Source organism: Armigeres subalbatus, chromosome 3, assembly GCF_024139115.2.
Source record: "Armigeres subalbatus isolate Guangzhou_Male chromosome 3, GZ_Asu_2, whole genome shotgun sequence".
Taxonomy (NCBI): domain Eukaryota; kingdom Metazoa; phylum Arthropoda; class Insecta; order Diptera; family Culicidae; genus Armigeres; species Armigeres subalbatus.
The window spans coordinates 221,996,856-222,016,525 of NC_085141.1; the positions used below are offsets into that span (position 1 = coordinate 221,996,856).

Here is a 19,670-nt window from a genome sequence, read left to right on the forward strand (position 1 = left end):
GTCCTGTAACTACTTTTTTTTTTTTTTTAATTCTTTATTAAAGTGTTTTTTTAATTTTAAAATTAAGTTCAACACTATCCTGTAACTACCTCCTATGACGTCCGTACGCCTGAGGAGGGGACGTCTCAACGTCCTCCTTACTAGCTCACTAGGGTTTTATCTCAGGGTCGGCACGCAACACCTGCTTGAGGGAACACACGGAACTTATCTACACGGAAGCGGACGTAATCAAGACGAGACAACAAGCATGCGGGAAATCGAGTAAAATGAAAATGTAGAGTACATTTTATAACATGTTTTTATTAAATTTTGAGGTTTCGATTTAGGGTTAGTCTTTAAGGGGTTAGTTCTGGTTTGGCCGATCGGACACGTTGGGGCCCATTGTTGGCATGCGGCTTATTTGGACGTACCTTGTCTGCATGCTACCTGCTTCTACCTTTACCGCTACAGTAATACAGGGCTCAGCTCCAAAAACCAGAGTGGGTTCGCTTTCCAGCCGGGTTATAGGTTGGACACGTAGAACTTGCTTGGAGTCTTCAGTTGATCGGATGCCGGTTCCACACGGTCAGGTGGGATTATAATTTCTCGTGGTCCCGTAGTCGCGGGATACTCAGCTAGACAACTGCCAATGTCGGGAAACTGATAATTTTTGAACCGTGTATCCTCGGCCGGAAGGTGAATAGGATCTGCGACCGAATAGGACTAGAGGTCACCGCTGATAATGGTGCTGCACTGAGGCTTCTCTAGGCCTAGGTGAGTCGTGGATGCCGGTCTATCACCACAATGTGACACGGAAAACAGCGTAACGAGGTTCCGGCCGGATGACGACAATACAAGGCGTGATTTGTAGACGACCCTTAAGGTATCCCAGGTGGCCTGGTAACTTGATGCGGCACTTATTACGGTCAGATCGTGCCCTGGTCAGGATAGGGCCGGTGAAATCCCAGTGGACGGTGACAATTCAGTACAGCGCAGGCCAAGTACGGCAGATGTGTCGCCAATTACTAGGACGGAACGAGGGTACCACGTGGCCGGCTGGTTGGATGGGAAAGGCAACTACGAGCGGTACGGGATCGTCGGTGGAAGGCCGTGGTTCTCGATGTCCACCGTGATTCCGAGATCTCCTTGACTCCAAAAGGTCCGATGCTTAGCGCGGCCGGGTTTCCCGGACACTTCACTGAACACGCGGGTTTTTTCCTTTTCTTCAAGAGCGATCCTTTTTTTTCGACTCGCTTCGAGGTCAGTCTCCGTTCTACTCCCCGAACCCTCCTTCCTCCTCGTTCCTTGTCGTTTTTTTTCGCCCTTTCCAATTCGCCCCGGAGTTCGTGTTGTCGCGAGGAATTCGCCTCGATTAATTTGGTCCGTCAGTCAGGGGTGTGAGAGGCGTTAGTTGTACATACACTATTAAACCAGAATACCCAAATAAATTGAAGATGTATGTGAGTATTCATGGTCTCAAGAAATACTACGTGCGAAGTCTTACAATTCTTAGTTAATTCTTTATGGTACTGAAACCCGTATCAGCTCGTTGCCTCATTGTTACCTTATACGGTAACAGTCCTTACACATATTAGGCTGTGGCACGTGGCCCTTACGTGAACGGTTTTACTTCTCATAGAACTCCCGTGTGTTATTAGCGCGGTATAGTTGGTCCGTCTCTTCACGGTCTCGATCTTCACGGTCTCGATCTTCCCGCTGACGCTTTTTCCTCCGGAAAATCAGACAAAACTCGCGCCTGTTTATATCGTGCCTCGTTCGCCCTCGTGCGGTGTTGCAGCAATCTCGCCCATGCTGCATTCTTCTCTTCTACTAACTGCTCACATTCGCCGTTATACCAGTCGTTTCTCTGATCCGGGGGCACCGTGCCAAGTGCAGCGGTTGCGGTGCTACCAATGGCGGATCGAATATCTCTCCAGCCATCTTCAAGAGACGCTGCGCCTAGCTGCGCTTCCGTTGGGAGTGCCACTTCCAGCTGCTGCGCGTATTCTTGGGATAGTCTACCGTCTTGTAGCCGCCCAATATTAAGCCGCGACGTCCGAGTTTGACGCGTGTTGTACACCGTCGAGAGTTTTGAGCGCAGACATACTGCAACGAGGTAGTGGTCGGATTCAATATTCGCACTGCGGTAAGTGCGGACGTTCGTGATGTCGGAGAAAAATTTACCATCGATTAGAACGTGATCGATTTGGTTTTCCGTGTCTTGGTTAGGTGATCTCCATGTGGTCTTGTGGATATTTTTGCGGGGAAAGAAGGTGCTTCGGACTACCATTCCGTGGGAGGCTGCGAAGTTTATGCATCGTTGGCCGTTGTCATTCGATATGGTGTGCAGACTATCCGGTCCGAGGACCGGTCTATAAATTTCCTCCCTTCCTACAATTGCGTTCATGTCACCGATAACGATTTTGACGTCTCGCAGTGGGCATCCATCGTATGTCTGCTCCAGCTGTGCGTAGAACGCTTCTTTCTCGTCGTCGGATCTCCCTTCGTGTGGGCAGTGCACGTTGATGATGCTATAGTTGAAGAAACGGCCTTTAATCCTCAGCTTGCACATCCTTGCGTTGATTGGCAGCCACCCAATCACACGATGGCGCATCTTACCCAGCACTATGAAGCCCGTTCCCAGCTCGTTGGTGGTGCCACAGCTTTGGTAGAAGGTAGCCGCTCGATGCCCGCTTGTCCACACTTTCTGTCCTGTCCAGCAAATCTCCTGTAGCGCCATGACGTCGAAGTTGCGGGGATGTAATTCATCGTAGATCATCCTGTCGCAACCTGCGAAACCTAACGACATGCAGTTCCATGTTCCAAGCTTCCAATCGTGATCCTTTATTCGTCGCCTAGGTCTTTGCCGATTATATCGAGTCGCATTATCTCTTATATTGTTCGTAATTATTGGTTTTCCAGGCGGCTTATTGGGCCTGCGCAAACCTCCTGTCTCGTCGGAGGGCCGTCGTGTCAGGGCTGTTTAGCGTCCCACCTAACACCAGGACTTGGGCTTGTATGCAAACCAAATCGCATTCATCTACACCGACAGTCTAAGTTCCTTGGAGGCTGTTCAGTTAATGAATCCGGTTAAGCACTCAGCGTATCCTCTGAATGGGATACGGAAAGCTTTGAGTGCCTTATCATAACGGTCTTACATAATCACCATGGCTTGGATCCCTTCTCATTGCTCGATCCTGGGAAATGAGAACTCGGACTCTTTGGGTAAGGGAAAGTGATATTTGCGACAGGAAAATCACCTTCGATGATTTTTTCACATTAGTTCGCCAGGAAACCTTGAACAGCTGGCAACAGAAATGGACAAATGGGGAGTTGGGTAGATGGCTGTATTCAATTCACCCGAAGCGGTATCGAAGCGTCCATGGTTAAAAAAATGAATATGGGACGAGACTTCATTTGAACTATGTGTCGTCTAATGCCCAATCTTCTTCTTATTGGCATTACATCCCCACACTGGGACAGAGTCGCCTCGCAGATAGTGTTCATCAAGCACTTCCACAGTTATTAACAGCGAGGTTTCTAAGCCAAGTTACCGTTTTCGCATTCGTTTATCATGAGGCTAACACGATGATACTTTTATGTCCAGGGAAGTCGAGACAATTTCCAATCCAAAATTGGCTAGACCGGCAGCGAGAATCGAACCCAGCCACCCTCAGCATGGTCTTGCTTTGTAGCCGCGCGTCTTACCGCACGGCTAAGGAGGGCCCCCAATGTCCAATCACTACACTTTAAATGCACATCTTTTCAGAGTAGGGTTCTCGGAAGGGAATGTCTGTGTTAGCGGCGAGGATTATCAGGACATTGATCATGTCGTATGGGCGTGCGAGGAGCATCGTGGCCCCAGATCTGCGCTAACTGAACTGAACATCTCCGGGTCCGAGGAAAACAAAAAATGCCTGTTAGGGAAGCGTTGTCGGGTCTTGATCTCAAGTACATGTCTCTCGTCCATCAATTTTTAAAGTTGCGAATGTAAGACTGTAACAATAGTCTGCCCATCCCCTTGTATTTTGTACCCCATTATGAATGCCTTCCTCTTGTTGTGCATTTCAATGTCTGTCGTTAATCCCTTCCGTGTGTCTTCCTCTCGTTGCCGTCTCCCAAGAAAAAGTTTGTTTGTCCCGTTACAGATGTGACCATTACGAAGAATGTCAACTTTTGAACATCAGCATCACATTATTGTTTTCCCTAACCTCGACCAAACCACGAGTCTTTCGGTACCCCAAAACTAACACTCTGTATAAGAATCAAGAAATGTATTATTAAACTTGATTTCGGCTCCGTAACGCTTCACGATAAATGAGCCTTTCAAATGAACGAAAGAATAAAAAAAAGTTTCTATTCAAATCAGGGCAGCAGGGACTATGTCCAAGGGCTTGACGATCCCTCCCCAGGCCATCTGCGAGTTGTGGGGCTTGCCTAGGATGTGGTGGGGTTTGACAGTGGGCCCTGTTAAACCTCTATAAAAAGCTGCATGTATCCGCAAGTAGGCCCCACCAAAGCGACCGTGTGCCGCTCAAAGCGCACAAGCCCAAGTCCTGGTGTTAGGTGGGATGCTAAACAGCCCTGACACGACGGCCCTCCGACGAGACAGGAGGTTTGCGCAGGCCCAATGAGCCGCCTGTAAAACCAAAAATTACGAACAATATAGGAGATAATGCGACTCGATATAATCGGCAAAGACCTAGGCGACGAATAAAGGATCACGATTGGAAGCTTGGAACATGGAACTGTCGCTAGGTTTCGCAGGTTGCGACAGGATGATCTACGATGAATTACATCCCCGCAACTTCGACGTCGTGGCGCTGCAGGAGATTTGCTGGACAGGACAGAAAGTGTGGAAAAGCGGGCATCGAGCGGCTACCTTCTACCAAAGCTGTGGCACCACCAACGAGCTGGGAACGGGCTTCATTGTGCTGGGTAAGATGCGCCAACGCGTGATTGGGTGGCAGCCAATCAACGCAAGGATGTGCAAGCTGAGGATTAAAGGCCGTTTCTTCAACTATAGCATCATCAACGTGCACTGCCCACACGAAGGGAGACCCGACGACGAGAAAGAAGCGTTCTACGCACAGCTGGAGCAGACATACGATGGATGCCCACTGCGGGACGTTAAAATCGTCATCGGTGACATGAACGCACAGGTAGGAAGGGAGGAAGTGTATAGACCGGTCATCGGACCGGATAGTCTACACACCGTATCGAATGACAACGGCCAACGATGCATAAACTTCGCAGCCTCCCGCGGAATGGTAGTCCGAAGCACCTTCTTTCCCCGCAAAAATATCCACAAGGCCACATGGAAATCACCTAACCAAGAAACGGAAAACCAAATGGACCACGTTCTAATCGACGGTAAATTCTTCTTCGACATCACGAACGTCCGCACTTACCGCAGTGCGAATATTGAATCCGACCACTACCTCGTTGCAGTATGCCTGCGCTCAAAACTCTCGACGGTGTACAACACGCGTCGAAGTCGGACGCCGCGGCTTAATATCGGGCGGCTACGAGACGGTAGACTGGCCCAAGAATACGCGCAGCAGCTGGAAGTGGCACTACCAACGGAAGAGCAGCTAGGCGCAGCGTCTCTTGAAGATGGCTGGAGAGATATTCAATCCGCCATTGGTAGCACCGCAACCGCTGCACTTGGCACCGGATCAGAGAAACGACTGGTATGACGGCGAATGTGAGCAGTTAGTGGAAGAGAAGAATGCAGCATGGGCGAGATTGCTGCAACACCGCACGAGGGCGAACGAGGCACGATATAAACAGGCGCGGAACAGACAAAACTCGATTTTCCGGAGGAAAAAGCGCCAGCAGGAAGATCGAGACCGTGAAGAAACGGAGCAACTGTACCGCGCTAATAACACACGAAAGTTCTATGAGAAGTTAAACCGTTCACGTAAGGGTCACGTGCCACAGCCTGATATGTGTAAGGACATAAACGGGAACCTTCTTACGAACGAGCGTGAGGTGATCCAAAGGTGGCGGCAGCACTACGAAGAACACCTGAATGGCGATGTGGCAGACGAAGATGGCGGTATGGTGATGGACCTGGGAGAACGCGCGCAGGACATAATTTTCCCGGCTCCGGATCTCCAGGAAATCCAGCAGGAGATTGGCCGGCTGAAGAACAACAAAGCCCCTGGGGTTGACCAACTACCAGGAGAGCTATTTAAACACGGTGGTGAGGCACTGGCTAGAGCGCTGCACTGGGTCATTACCAAGATTTGGGAGAAGGAAGTTTTGCCGCAGGAGTGGATGGAAGGTGTCGTGTGTCCCATCTACAAAAAGGGCGATAAGCTGGATTGTAGCAACTATCGCGCAATCACATTGCTGAACGCCGCCTACAAGGTACTCTCCCAAATTTTATGCCGTTGACTAGCACCAACTGCAAGGGAGTTCGTGGGGCAGTACCAGGCGGGTTTTATGGGCGAACGCTCCACCACGGACCAGGTGTTCGCCATTCGCCAAGTACTGCAGAAATGCCGCGAATACAACGTGCCCACACATCATCTATTCATCGACTTCAAAGCCGCATATGATACAATCGATCGGGACCAGCTATGGCAGCTAATGCACGAACACGGTTTTCCGGATAAACTGATACGGTTGATCAAGGCGACGATGGATCGGGTGATGTGCGTAGTTCGAGTTTCAGGGGCATTCTCAAGTCCCTTCGAAACCCGCAGAGGGTTACGGCAAGGTGATGGTCTTTCGTGTTTGCTATTCAACATCGCTTTGGAAGGGGTAATACGAAGAGCAGGGATTAACACGAGTGGTACAATTTTCAATAAGTCCGTCCAGCTATTTGGTTTCGCCGACGACATAGATATTATGGCACGTAACTTTGAGAAGATGAAGGAAGCCTACATCAGACTGAAGAGGGAAGCTAAGCGGATCGGACTAGTCATCAACACGTCGAAGACGAAGTACATGATAGGAAGAGGTTCAAGAGAAGACAATGTGAGCCACCCACCGCGAGTTTGCATCGGTGGTGACGAAATCGAGGTGGTACAAGAATTTGTGTACTTGGGCTCACTGGTGACTGCCGAAAATGACACCAGCAGAGAAATTCGGAGACGCATAGTGGCTGGAAATCGTACGTACTTTGGACTCCGCAAGACGCTCCGATCGAATAGAGTTCGCCGCCGTACCAAACTGACAATCTACAAAACGCTCATTAGACCGGTAGTCCTCTACGGACACGAGACCTGGACGATGCTCGTGGAGGACCAACGCGCACTTGGAGTTTTCGAAAGGAAAGTGCTGCGTACCATCTATGGTGGGGTGCAGATGGCGGACGGTACGTGGAGGAGGCGAATGAACCACGAATTGCATCAGCTGTTGGGAGAACCATCCATCGTTCACACCGCGAAAATCGGACGACTGCGATGGGCCGGGCACGTAGCCAGAATGTCGGACAGTAATCCGGTGAAAATGGTTCTCGACAACGATCCGACGGGCACAAGAAGGCGAGGTGCGCAGCGGGCAAGGTGGATCGATCAGGTGGAAGATGACTTGCGGACCCTCCGTAGACTGCGTGGTTGGCTACGTTTAGCCATGGACCGAGCCGAATGGAGGAGACTCTTAAATACCGCACAGGCCACTTCGGCCTTAGTCTGAATAAATAATAATAATTCTATTCAAATCACTTCAAGCTACTGTCCTGGTGGTGTCATATAATGGAGGGACCACATATCAAGAGAAGTTCTGATACGAAAATTATTTTAAGCTCTTAGTGGAATATAGTTACTTGTCATAAGACGAGTTTGTACTATTCCATTTAATTCCACTACTTCAAAGTAGTGGATTAAAATGGAATAGTACAGAGAAGTTCAATAATAATTTTGAATCCCAAGGTGATATATTTGCATATGTTCCTGACTTGAACGCAATGGTTTTTAAAGGGTGACACACCAGGCGAAAATGGAACTATAATAGGCTGTGCTTTCGGTATTTTCCAATAATGGTAATGTTTTTCCATTTTTTTGTGCCAAAATCTATGCGAAATGCACTTTTGGAGGATCCATTTTCAAGCCAGTGACGTAATCCAGATAGGCGTCCCGCGTTTCGCAGGACGCTTGCTGGTCACATTAGTCAAACTGCGAATGACTTTTACTTCAATGAACATTGTTGATATCGTCGAGAATTTTCCCGCAATATATGAAATTGTGAAAAAGTATGAGCCATAGAAGCTCTTTTCCGGAGACCACCTGTGAAAAACGATTTTCTGCAAAAATATGTCCGTTCTGAATTCGGACGTGGCGTTCCAATTTACGTAGGAACAATTATCAAATCAAGCCACTATTTCGATGCTTTTAACTTTTAATGAATAAATCCAAGAGAGACGGTTCAAATATGCCGATCTTTTTCTTTTTGAATAATTATACCGTGAAGCAATTAATCAGAAACGATTTTGGCATTTTCTTCAAGGCATCCAAAGCTACTTTGATTAAGCAAGCGTATGGGATCTTGAAGCGTCTTATGATTCTTGAAGCGATCGTTGAAACAGAGACAACGATCATACCTGACGATCGGTACGAAGAAGATGCCTCTATGGATTTTTTTTTGGTTTATCGGTTAAAGAACAAGTAGTGAAGAGACTGTAGCAGAGCAAAACACCCCAACAAACATTGGAAGCTGATTGAGCGCTTATTCGCCCAAAAATAGTCTTCTTCAGCTAAAAAACTAGCTTGTTCAGCTTAAATTGTTTGTTGGGACTTACGTTGCTGGTGGCAAATACGTTGACGCCAGGATCCTTGCATACATCCCGTAAGGAATTCTCCTATTATGAATCGGAAGGGATTAAGGGCAAGTATTTGACACCGATTTTCGATAGTCTTGGAACCATTCGTCCTAGTTCGGTTGAACCAGAGAGGGCATTCTCAGTAGTTGCAAACATTGCTAACAAAATTCAATGCGGATTGGGAGATGAGTCGCTCAGTATGTAATGTTTATTTAAGTTTCGCTTTGTCCAGCTCAACAAGCAATGATTTTAACATTTGAAATTTGTCAATATATATTGTTTGTCATCCAAAAGTCCAAATCGAAAGTTTTTCCTGAAATTTTCACAAAAACCGGTATTCTACCGGTATTACCGGTATTGACTCCATCAAATACCGAATACCGGTATTTGACAAAAATGGCCAATACCGACCACCCTAGTTACAATTTTCCCGAAGTCCCTTCAGTTATTTGGCCTCACCGACGATACTGATATTTATGGCACATAACTTTAAAACGAGGGAGGGAATCTACAGCAGAGGGCAGCAATGCGGATCGGTATAGTTATCATCTCGTCGAAGACGAAGTACATAATATGAAGAAGCTCAAGAGAAGACAACGTTAGCCACCCACCACGAGTTTTTTTCGGCGGGGAATAAATAGATTTGGTTGATGAATTCGTGTACTTGGGCTCACTGGTGACCGTCAAAAACGATACCAGCAGAAAATCGAACAGATTTCATCGCTGTGCCAAACTAACTAACTACAAAGCGCCCATCAGACCAGTAGAGCTCTATAGAAACAAGACGTGAACAATGCCCGCGCACTTGCAGTTTTCGAAAGAAGTGCTGTACACCATCTATTTGGGATGCAGATAGCGGACGATACGTGGAGGAGGTGAATGAACCAGAGTTGCATCAGTTGTTGGGAGAACCATTTACACCGCGAAAAATGGACGACTGCGATGGGCTGGGAACATAGCCATAATGTCAGACAGTAACCCGGTGAAAATGGTTGTCGACAACGATCCTGTAGATCAGAGCTTCCCAAACCTTTGGGTATGCGACCCACCTAGCAAAATTCTATATGTCTCGCGACCCACCTATGAAAAAATGAATTTACCAAGTAGTATTAAGTATTAATTGAATCAATGTCATCTGTTTCGGCTTCTTACACATAAAAAATATTCACGTTACCTTACATGTACAAATGCAAAGACGAACATGGTATTGTTTGTCAAAATGTTAGCGTTTTTATTTTACTTCATTAAGGGGACAGCTTATAGGCATAAATGTTTAAATAAAATAGCGTGGTGATGGATATTTAAAATAAAATGCGGTTTGAACTTGAAATAATGTTCCTGAAAAAAAAAATATCAAAAGGTTCGGCATTCGAGCTGCAATTAATATTTGTTCTGCGCGGCCCACCAACAATCCGCTCACGACCCCCCTTGGGGTCGGGACCCACAGTTTGGGAAACCATGCTGTAGATCAATCAGGTGGAAGACGATTTGTAGACCCTGCGGAGACTGCGTGCTTAACGTCATGCACTCATGCACTGAGCTGAACGAAGACGCCTCCAGTGTACTGCAAACGCCACTCTGGTCTAAGCCTGAAAAAAAAATAGAGTAATAACAAGGAAGACTTGAGGCAGCCGATCGATGTCAGAATCTAAGTCCGGAACGTACCTCATCCGTGTTGCGTTCTGCAGTTCAAATTTGAGCCAAAAACTATTTCAATAAATGACGTAACTTTAGCGCATTTCTCAACAATATCTGAGTTAGTTGCAATACTCAAAACTAAGGTCGCCGTTTGAATCACAACAGAAAATACCGAAAGCACAGTCTATAGTTCCATTTTCGCCTGATGTGTCACCCTTTAAAAACCATTGCGTTCAAGTCAGGAACATATGCAAATATATCACCCTGGGATTCAAAATTATTATTGAACTTCTCTGTACTATTCCATTTAATTCCACTACTTCAAAGTAGTGGATTAAAATGGAATAGTACAGAAGATTCAATAACAATTGAATCATAGTGCATCGTCAATTTCTATATTCAAATGCGTCTGCAGATCAATACCATTCATGGATTCATGAGATGCATCAAAAAAATGGAAAAACATTAACAAATTGTATGAATTGTAATAAATTTGTAAAACTAGGTTGAAAAATGCAGCGTCTTGCGAAACGCGGAACGTCTGGTCACGTGAGGTTGACAGATGGCTAAGATAATAAAGCAACAGGTATGATAAATGACGATGCTGATCAATTTTTGTTGTAGCGTAAACTTCGTCAATGATGCTTACTTGGGCAAAGTTACTCATGCGCGCATTTAATTGATGTATTTTATGCTCGATGAGTCTTTACTGCTTGTTACCGAATATTTGTTCCACGAGCCCTTACAGGCAGTTGAGTTGATAAAAGTAGGTGAAAATTATTCGAGATTTTATATACTGACAGCAAAATTTGAAATACCGAAAATACCGGTATTTTCCGTTTCTAATACCGGTATTTTCGGTACCCAAAATTGGCCGGTAATACCGGTATTACCGGTTTCGGTACTACCGGTTAGACCACCCTAATTGTAACCCATAACCCTCTGCGCGTTTCAAAGAAATTCAAGAATAACCCTGAATCTCAAACTACGTACATCACTCGGTCCATCGTCGACTTTACCAACCGTATCAGTTTATCCGGAAATCCATGTTGGTGCAATGGCTACCATTGCTGATCTGAATCATATGCGGCTTTGATGTTGATGACTAGATGATGTGGGCACGATGTATTCGCGGTATTTCTGTAATGTCTGGCGTACGGCAAACACCCAGTCTATGGTAGGCGGTTCGACCATGAATCCCGCCTGGTACTGCCCCACGAACTCTCTTGCAATTGTTGTTAGTCGACGGCATAAAATTTTGCGAGGGTACCTCCCAGGCGGCGTTCAGCAATGTGATTGCACGGTTGTTGCTACAATCCAGTTTGGTGGATCAGCATTTACCGACCTATGAGCAACTTGAGCTTGAGAAGCTACTTATTTGTATTCTACTCCCGCATGCGAACGACGATTCAGTGATTTTAATTCTGTATGACGGGCAATACAAAACGCAGAATTTTATGTGGTCTTTCTATCAATATAATCTGTAAACTTTCTAAATTGAACAATATATATTCTTATGCTCGGCAGGGCTCTCGTTCCCAACATGGGCGCAAAATTAAAAATCGAATGAAATACGTAGGGACATGTTTTCTTAAAATAAAAAGATTTTTTTTTCTGGTTACTCTCTGTTTTAAAATTGGTCACCAAAGCATTTGGGTCAAATATTCTTCAAAAGTAAACAAAATCTTTGGAATATTTCGACAAAATTCAGTTAGATCCGCATTATGTATGAAACAGTATGAAACGGCTCATATTCCACTTTGACTTTCAACCGTTCCCCTGCTGTTCGATGCACGTGGTGCTGTCTGTCTTACCCTGATATGTGACCCCACGATGGCGGGAATGGCGAATATAATTGCCAGTATCCATATCAGGACGGCAATCGTGATGGTCATCCGCGTTGCTTTCCGTCCGCCGCCTAGAAAGGGATCTGTTATGGGAGTTTGTTATGCAACAGGCACACCGACAAGCCGATGACGTACCATGAGCGTGGAACTTCCGCAGTGGATCCACGATGGCGAAGAACCGATCGCCGGAAAGGGCTGTCAGCGTGAAGACCGACACCCCGATTGAGACGTCCTTGATGAACTCGGACGATGTGCAGAGCAGGCTGCCCCAGGGCCAGGAGTCCACCGTGTACAGAATTGACGTAAACGGAACGGTTGTCACTATGAGTAACAGGTCCGCCAGCGCTAATGATAGTATATATCTGCAAAGAGAGGAGAAAAATGCCCTGTTATAAAACCAGTTAAATTAATATATTATTGAGAGTAGTTAGATTTCATTTGTGTTGCATCCATTGCATAGGAGAAGGAGAAGTTCCTTAGCAAGTGAATGAAAGTGAGCCAAAGAAACGAGGGCAAGACATCTGGCGCCAGGGTTTCACCGCAATCACGTCCACGACATTGCTACGCCGCAACGAAGGCGATAACTTGTTTATCTGATAATTGCCCCTATTATCATGGTAAAGTTGGCACAACGGAGCGTGTAATGCAATTTTCCCTGGCAAGCATGGGTGGACATAACCAGGATAAATGTGCTGTCGCATTGCCTTCACTGTGGTGGGCGAATCTTGGAATTTTCTTGTGGGTTCAGTTCGCATATAGTGCAATTTATTGCCTCGTAGCATAAATCAGTTGGCTCGTATTGACAATCATTGTTGCATATGAAATTAACGCTAATAATGATGTGGAAATTTGCTGTGACGCAAATTGGCAATATGTTGTTATTCCGATGAAGGCGTATTGCCGAACAATATTGTATATCACCATGACTGAGATAATTTATCGAATAGTTTAGTTCAGTGAAAATTCTTGTATTGTGGGGAACTGACAATCAGTGTTGAAAAATGTTTTCTATCATGGACCTAATTTGCCAATAATAGAAATGATTAACAAATAGTTGACGCGGCAGACGTTGTCAGTAGACGAGAATGCACGTTGTGAACTGCTATTATGCGAAATACCCATAAAATATTACTTCTATTTTTTCACGATTCTCTCAATTTACACGTAATTTTCATATGGAAAAATGTTCCATAAATCCGTCGAAGATAATAACGAACATAGTTCCTGAAGATTCCTTATTCGAAGGAATTCCATCCAGCTATTAGGGAACATCCATCAATTATGGAACGCTTAAGAGAGGAAGATGTTGTTTGAAGTGTGATGAAGTATACACAACTTTTAGAACGTTCCTACAAAAAGTATGACGAAGGGTTGAAAATGGCCATTTTTCGTATCATATGTGTTATCATATGATCCATATCTATATATATATGTATAATGAAATGGTCTGTGTTCGTATCCGCATAACTCGAAAACGGCTGGATGGATTTTCTTCATTCCTTCAGCAGATATGTTCGTTTCCGTTTCCGACGGGTTTATATGATATTTCCTCATGCAAAAATTACGCGAAAGGTTGTGCAAATTGTAAAAATCTAAAATTAGGATTCGTATGGAAATTTCACATGGGCATTTTCGCCTACTACGCAGGACAACGTCTGCCGGGTCGACTAGTTCCAGTATAGATCGTATATATGAAAAATATAGTGCTTTGAATGTGTATAGATCCTGAAAGTTGAAGGTTAACCACTTATCCTTGACCGATTTACTCGCAACAAGTTGCATTTGACGTGAAATCTGGTCCCATTGTTTCCTTTTGAAAATCGACCAGATCGGTAATTGCGCTCCGGAGTAATTGCCAAATCACTGTTTTTCCCCAAGATTTTTTTTGCTTTCGGATCGGAAATGTATAGCAATGAATACAATTTAATAGGAATTGATGGAAATAATGGTTATTTTGACCTACATTCTGTAATACACGAGAAAGGAACCCAAATCTTTATTATTAAGACTTTCAGCCCAAGTTATAATGTTTAGCATTGATACGCAGAGGCTTGATACCTGGTTAAAACGGTCAAAACTTAGCTAAAGTTGTTTGAAATTGATTCATCATTGGTTACAAAACAATTATGCCAGAGACATTAATCACCATTAAAATCGAACCGTTGTTCGCTTGTAATCCGAAACTGCTGGAATTAATTATTCCTCATTAATTGTTGCACTGAAAACCTAAAATTGCATAGCCTGGTTACCAAGCAACTGTAATCTATATATTGTTGAATTCATTCCAGAATGCAACTATTCGCCAACCCCAGAGACTGAATGGCGCTAACCCATATCGCTGAACTACTTGACGATGCATGTATTGAATTCGACTTCTATTCACCGCTTAGCGCCGGCATATAATCTATAGAACAGATAATGCAGCTGCACTGGAGCTCAATATTTGCCCTGTTCGGGGAATATTTATTTGAACAAAAGTAATGGCTGGCACGGTTTCAATGCCATCATACGTTTGTGGTTTTCATGTTTTACAGTGTAGGGAAAAGCGATCAGTTGCGGGCACTGATCTGTTGTCGGCACTCAGACATAATTTTACTGTAATTTTAATAACTGTATATATATATATTGCTTTATTAGAGAGGATTCAGCCCTTGGCTGGTTCTTCTTTGATAACTGTAATGTGCTGCATTAATATGTCCTTTTTGTGCATTTATAGTAGCGTCGGACAAAACTATAAGACCAGAGGCCGTTTTTTATTCAAAATTACCAACATTGGAAGGCTGTATCTCGGCTTGTAGTTGGGCAAAAGAGCTGAAATTTTGGCTGCCCAGGAGGAATCTACCCGAATTTACCACAACCCAGGGTTCATATTTTTCGGACCACGGACTTCGAACAACTTTGGGTTAATTTTTCAGGATCATAACGTAGGAATTGAGCCACGAATTCCCAGTGGCCCAGTGAATATGTTTATTGTCTTGTTTCTTAGTTTTAGAGATTCTGGAGGTGGTTCTATTTTTTGTCCTTTCAGAAGTCTGTAAGTTCGAAGTCAGTGGTCCGAAATATGTGTATCGTCGGCTGAGGCAAATTCAGGGGAATTCCCCCGGGCAGCCAAAATTTTAGCTCGATTGGCCTACTTCTTCTTCTTATTTGCATTACATCCCCACACTGGGACAGAGCCGCCTCGCAGCTTAGTGTTCATTAAGCACTTCCACAGATATTAACTGCGAGGTTTCTAAGCCAGGTTACCATTTTTGCATTCGTATTATCCTGAGGCTAGCACGATGATACTTTTATGCCCAGGGAAGTCGAGACAATTTCCAATCCTAAAATTGCGTAGACCGGCACCGGGAATCGAACCCAGCCACCCTCAGCATGGTCTTGCTTTGTAGCCGCGCGTCTTACCGCACGGCTAAGGAGGGCCCCGGCCTACTACAAGCCGAGAAACAGCCCTCAAAAGTTGGTAATTTTGTATAAAAAACGGCCTTTGGTCTTATAGTTTTGTTCAACACTAAAAAAACGTTCATGGATTAGTGAACTTTTCAGTTTATGGTGTATTCTGCGTCACAGTTTCGGGAGCAAGTCACATTTTCTAGAACCATCTGGAAAACGTGACTGGTGTTCCCGAATCCATAACGCAAAATACACCGTGAACTGATAGTTCACGAATTCATAAACGCTTTTTTTTGCGAGCACATTCCCATTTTGTACTAACTAAAGTTAGGAGTAAAAGAAAAAGAGAGTGCCGACCAGCGACCATTTTCCCCTATATTTGCGCCCAGTAGAATCAGATTCAGTTGCCAAGAGGAAAATACATTGCTTGAACATTCTTTCCATAAACGGCTTAACAGGTTCTCGAATTAGGGTCGAACTCAATTTGAAAATTGTCAATCTATGAATAAAACCTGATTAATTTACCTTGCAGTAATGATACCTTTCTCGTGCATTATGAAAACTACAACGGACAGTCCTACGTATGACAGGCTATACGAAATGTGAACGTAGAATACGAATCCACTTTAAGATTTAAGGAAATATGAGGCCATCCAGCAAGGTCGCACATTCGAATGATTGTCATCACCTTTCATAAGACAAGGGTATTTTTTCCTTGCAATTCTTTTGCAAGTCGTGTTGCGGAGCAGAAAAATCGAGAAAAAAACAACTCCGACCACGATGGTGATGATGCAGTGTTACTGCGTTGGTCACCGTGATCGTCGCCTTACAGTTGAGGTCAATATACGTATCTGTAAAGATTTCAACGCGGCGAAGTACATTTATTTAGGATTTAGTTGTTGTTAATTGGTTTGAATAAACTTCTTTTCTTTTGATTTTGAATGAATCGGATATGTTTGGTATAAACAGACATATTCATCCTATTGCCATTACATTCCTCAAGGGGACATTAGCCGCCTCACAGCTTAGTATTTATAAACATTTCCACAGCTTCTAACTGCAAGGTGTCTAAGTCAAGTTAACATTTTTTAATACGTGTAACATGAGGCTAAGGGGCCTTCCTTAGTCGTGCGGTAAGATGCGCGGCTACAAAGCAAGACTGGATTCAATTCCCGGTGCGATCTAAGCAACTTTTGGGTTGGAAATTTTCTTGACTTCCCTGGCATAAAAGTATCATCGTGCTAGCCTCATGATAAACAAATGCAAAAAAGGGAACTTGGCTTAGGCGCAGGAAATTGGCGAGGCGGCAATGTACCTGCTTTTGTCATGCATTTTAGGGCGACGAGATTGACGAGCCCATAACTAGTGATTGGAACGATCAATGAAGATGGAAATTTCGATAAACTACTTAGAGTTACTTAGAGAAACGCAATAAAGATTCTGTTTCACCATTTTTTTCGCCTAATTAACTTAAACTGACATTCTACGCCATTATTATCTGGGAAAGTGCTATTCTACGAAATGCGGGGTCTTAGCCTTGTGAGCAAAGGCGTTGGATCCGAAGATGGTGAGTTTGATTCTCATTACGGACTAGGATGTTTTCGCTTGACACCATTGTACTTGCCACACAAAATACATACTCATGTAAAGGTGGCAAGAGTAAGAGTAAGAGTAAGAGTAAGAGTAAGAGCAAGAGCAAGAGTAAGAGTAAGAGTAAGAGTAAGAGTAAGAGTAAGAGTAAGAGTAAGAGTAAGAGTAAGAGTAAGAGTAAGGCGCTGCACTTATTGACGGTTTTGCACATACTACACGAGTTAAAGGATCATTTATTCTGTTGAATTACATACGGGCCGTCTAAAGCCTAGTCGACATAGACTGCAGTTTCCTTCAACTATCTGTATTACCTCCACGGCCCCACCTTTAATATCCTTGAGAAGGCTGGCACACGAGATAAAACGGGATTTTACGGAACGAGAATTTTTCGTTCTATATTGTATTGAAACAGTTTCAGTGTGAAGAACGAAACGTTTCGTTGAGTACTTGTTAGTCCTACACGGTGAACCTTTTCAAAAAATACACAATAAGGAGGTTATGAAGGACAATCAGCTCGATAAATTAGTTCGATTCTGCGATCAACATTCTCGTAAAAATTGTGTAGATTACTCGACTTGAGGTAGTGGGTAGTGTCATAGAGTCGCAAGCAGTTAATGTAAAACTACAACATTGCCAATGACAACTACATTGTCCTCTTGTGTAACCGTTATGTTCCAATGGACTGCTTGTTGACTCCACCCCAAGCCTTCTTCCAATTCCCCTCCCTGATTACGACCCTGAAAACCATTACAAAAACAATAAGACATTTCTCACTCATTGTGCATGGAAATGACAAAGAGTGGGAATTACTAAAGACACTATATACAAAGACGGGAAGTCTGATCCCTGAACAAATAAATCACCAGGCAACTCTGCGTACGCAACACTGCTGATGCTGGATATACTTTCCACATTGGTCTATACGAATTTCATAATTCAAAAATATTTGATTTGTATCGTGTTCAACCACCCAATAAAAATCCACAATTCATTATAAACATGCTTAATTGATTTTCAACCACATACGAACACTTTTTTACCTAAATCAATCAAAAAATATTCAAATAATAATATAAACATATTTATTCGTGCTGGTTCAAATGAACCCTTGCCAAATGTTGCGCGTGATATTTTGGAATGACAGGTCTCTTGCTCGATTGGAATGACACTGACAGTAAATTTGGAATTCCAATTGGAACATTTCCCGTCATTGTTTATAGTGTCTTTAGGAATTACATTTCCACGTCACACCAAATTGACAGATAACGAAAATCGAGTAGTTTGAGCTCGGGAAAAAGAAAACTCAGCCCTGTTGCTGTCAAACTCACTCATACTCCATTGCACGGTGACGTCATCATCTCTCCTATCTCTTTCCCACCTGAAGGAAATTTGAAAACAACAGGACCAGCGACTGTCAAATTTGACAGGTAGTGGTCCTGTTGTTTTCTAATTTCCTTCAGGTGAATAGGAGCTAGAAAAAATCCGTGCAATGCCCTAAAGAGGGTGTGACTAGGGGTCCTATATTCAGAGATGGGCGAACAAACGCTGCCAGCACTTCCTACAGCGTAAATGTTGTAGCTTGTACATGACTTGACTTTGCAATTGATGACAATTTTCGATTATGTTGTTCTCTCATTCAAGAAAAAAGAAGGAAGGCGGGATAAAGAAGGAAGAAAACGGAAGGAAAAAGAAAGAAGATCGATGGGAGAGGGAATAAGAAAGAAAGAATAAAAAAAGGAAAAAGGAAGAAGGAAAGAGGAAGAAGGAAAGAGGAAGAAGGAAGAAGGAAGAAGAAAGATAGAAGGAAGATGGAAGAAGTAAGAAGGATGAAGGAAGAAGGAAGAAGGAAGAAGAAAGGAGGAAGAAGGGAGAAGGAAGAAGGAAGAAGGAAGAAGGAAGAAGGAAGAAGGAAGAAGGAAGAAGGAAGAAGGAAGAAGGAAGAAGGAAGAAGGAAGAAGGAAGAAGGAAGAAGGAAGAATGAAGAAGGAAGAAGGCAGAAAGAAGAAGGAAGAAGGAAGAAGGCAGAAAGAAGAAGGAAGAAGGAAGAAGGAAGAAGGAAGAAGGAAGAAGGAAGAAGGAAGAAGGAAGAAGGAAGAAGGAAGAAGGAAGAAGGAAGAAGGAAGAAGGAGGAAAGTTGGAGGAAGAAGGAAGAAAAAATAAGGAAGGAGGCTGAGGGAAGTAGGAAGAAAGAAGACGGAAAACGAAGGAGGAAAGAATAAAGAAGAAGGAAGAAGGCAAAAGGATTAAAGAAGAAGGTGGAAGAAAGAAGGCTAAGGGAAGGAGGAAGAAAGAAGAGGGAAAAAGGAAGAAAGAAAAAAGAAGAAGGAAGAGAGAAGAAAAAGAAAGAAGAAGGAAGGACAAAAAAGGAATTAAGAATAAAGAAGAAGGAAGAAGGAAGAAGGAATAAGGAAGAAGGAAGAAGGAAGAAGGAAGAAGGAAGAAGGAAGAAGGAAGAA

General features: G+C 43.9%; 1 protein-coding gene across 1 annotated transcript in view; it reads right to left on the reverse strand.

Moving 5' to 3' along the window:
- The window catches only part of LOC134220171 (neuropeptide CCHamide-1 receptor-like), a 205,873-nt gene that overhangs the window by 53,611 nt on the left and 132,592 nt on the right, over positions 1-19,670 (reverse strand). The window contains exons 3-4 of the mRNA XM_062699158.1: positions 12,370-12,596; positions 12,202-12,305 (exon numbers count right to left, since the gene is read on the reverse strand). Of these exons, the coding sequence (XP_062555142.1) occupies positions 12,202-12,305; positions 12,370-12,596 (331 nt within the window). The remainder of the gene's footprint in view (positions 1-12,201; positions 12,306-12,369; positions 12,597-19,670) is intronic.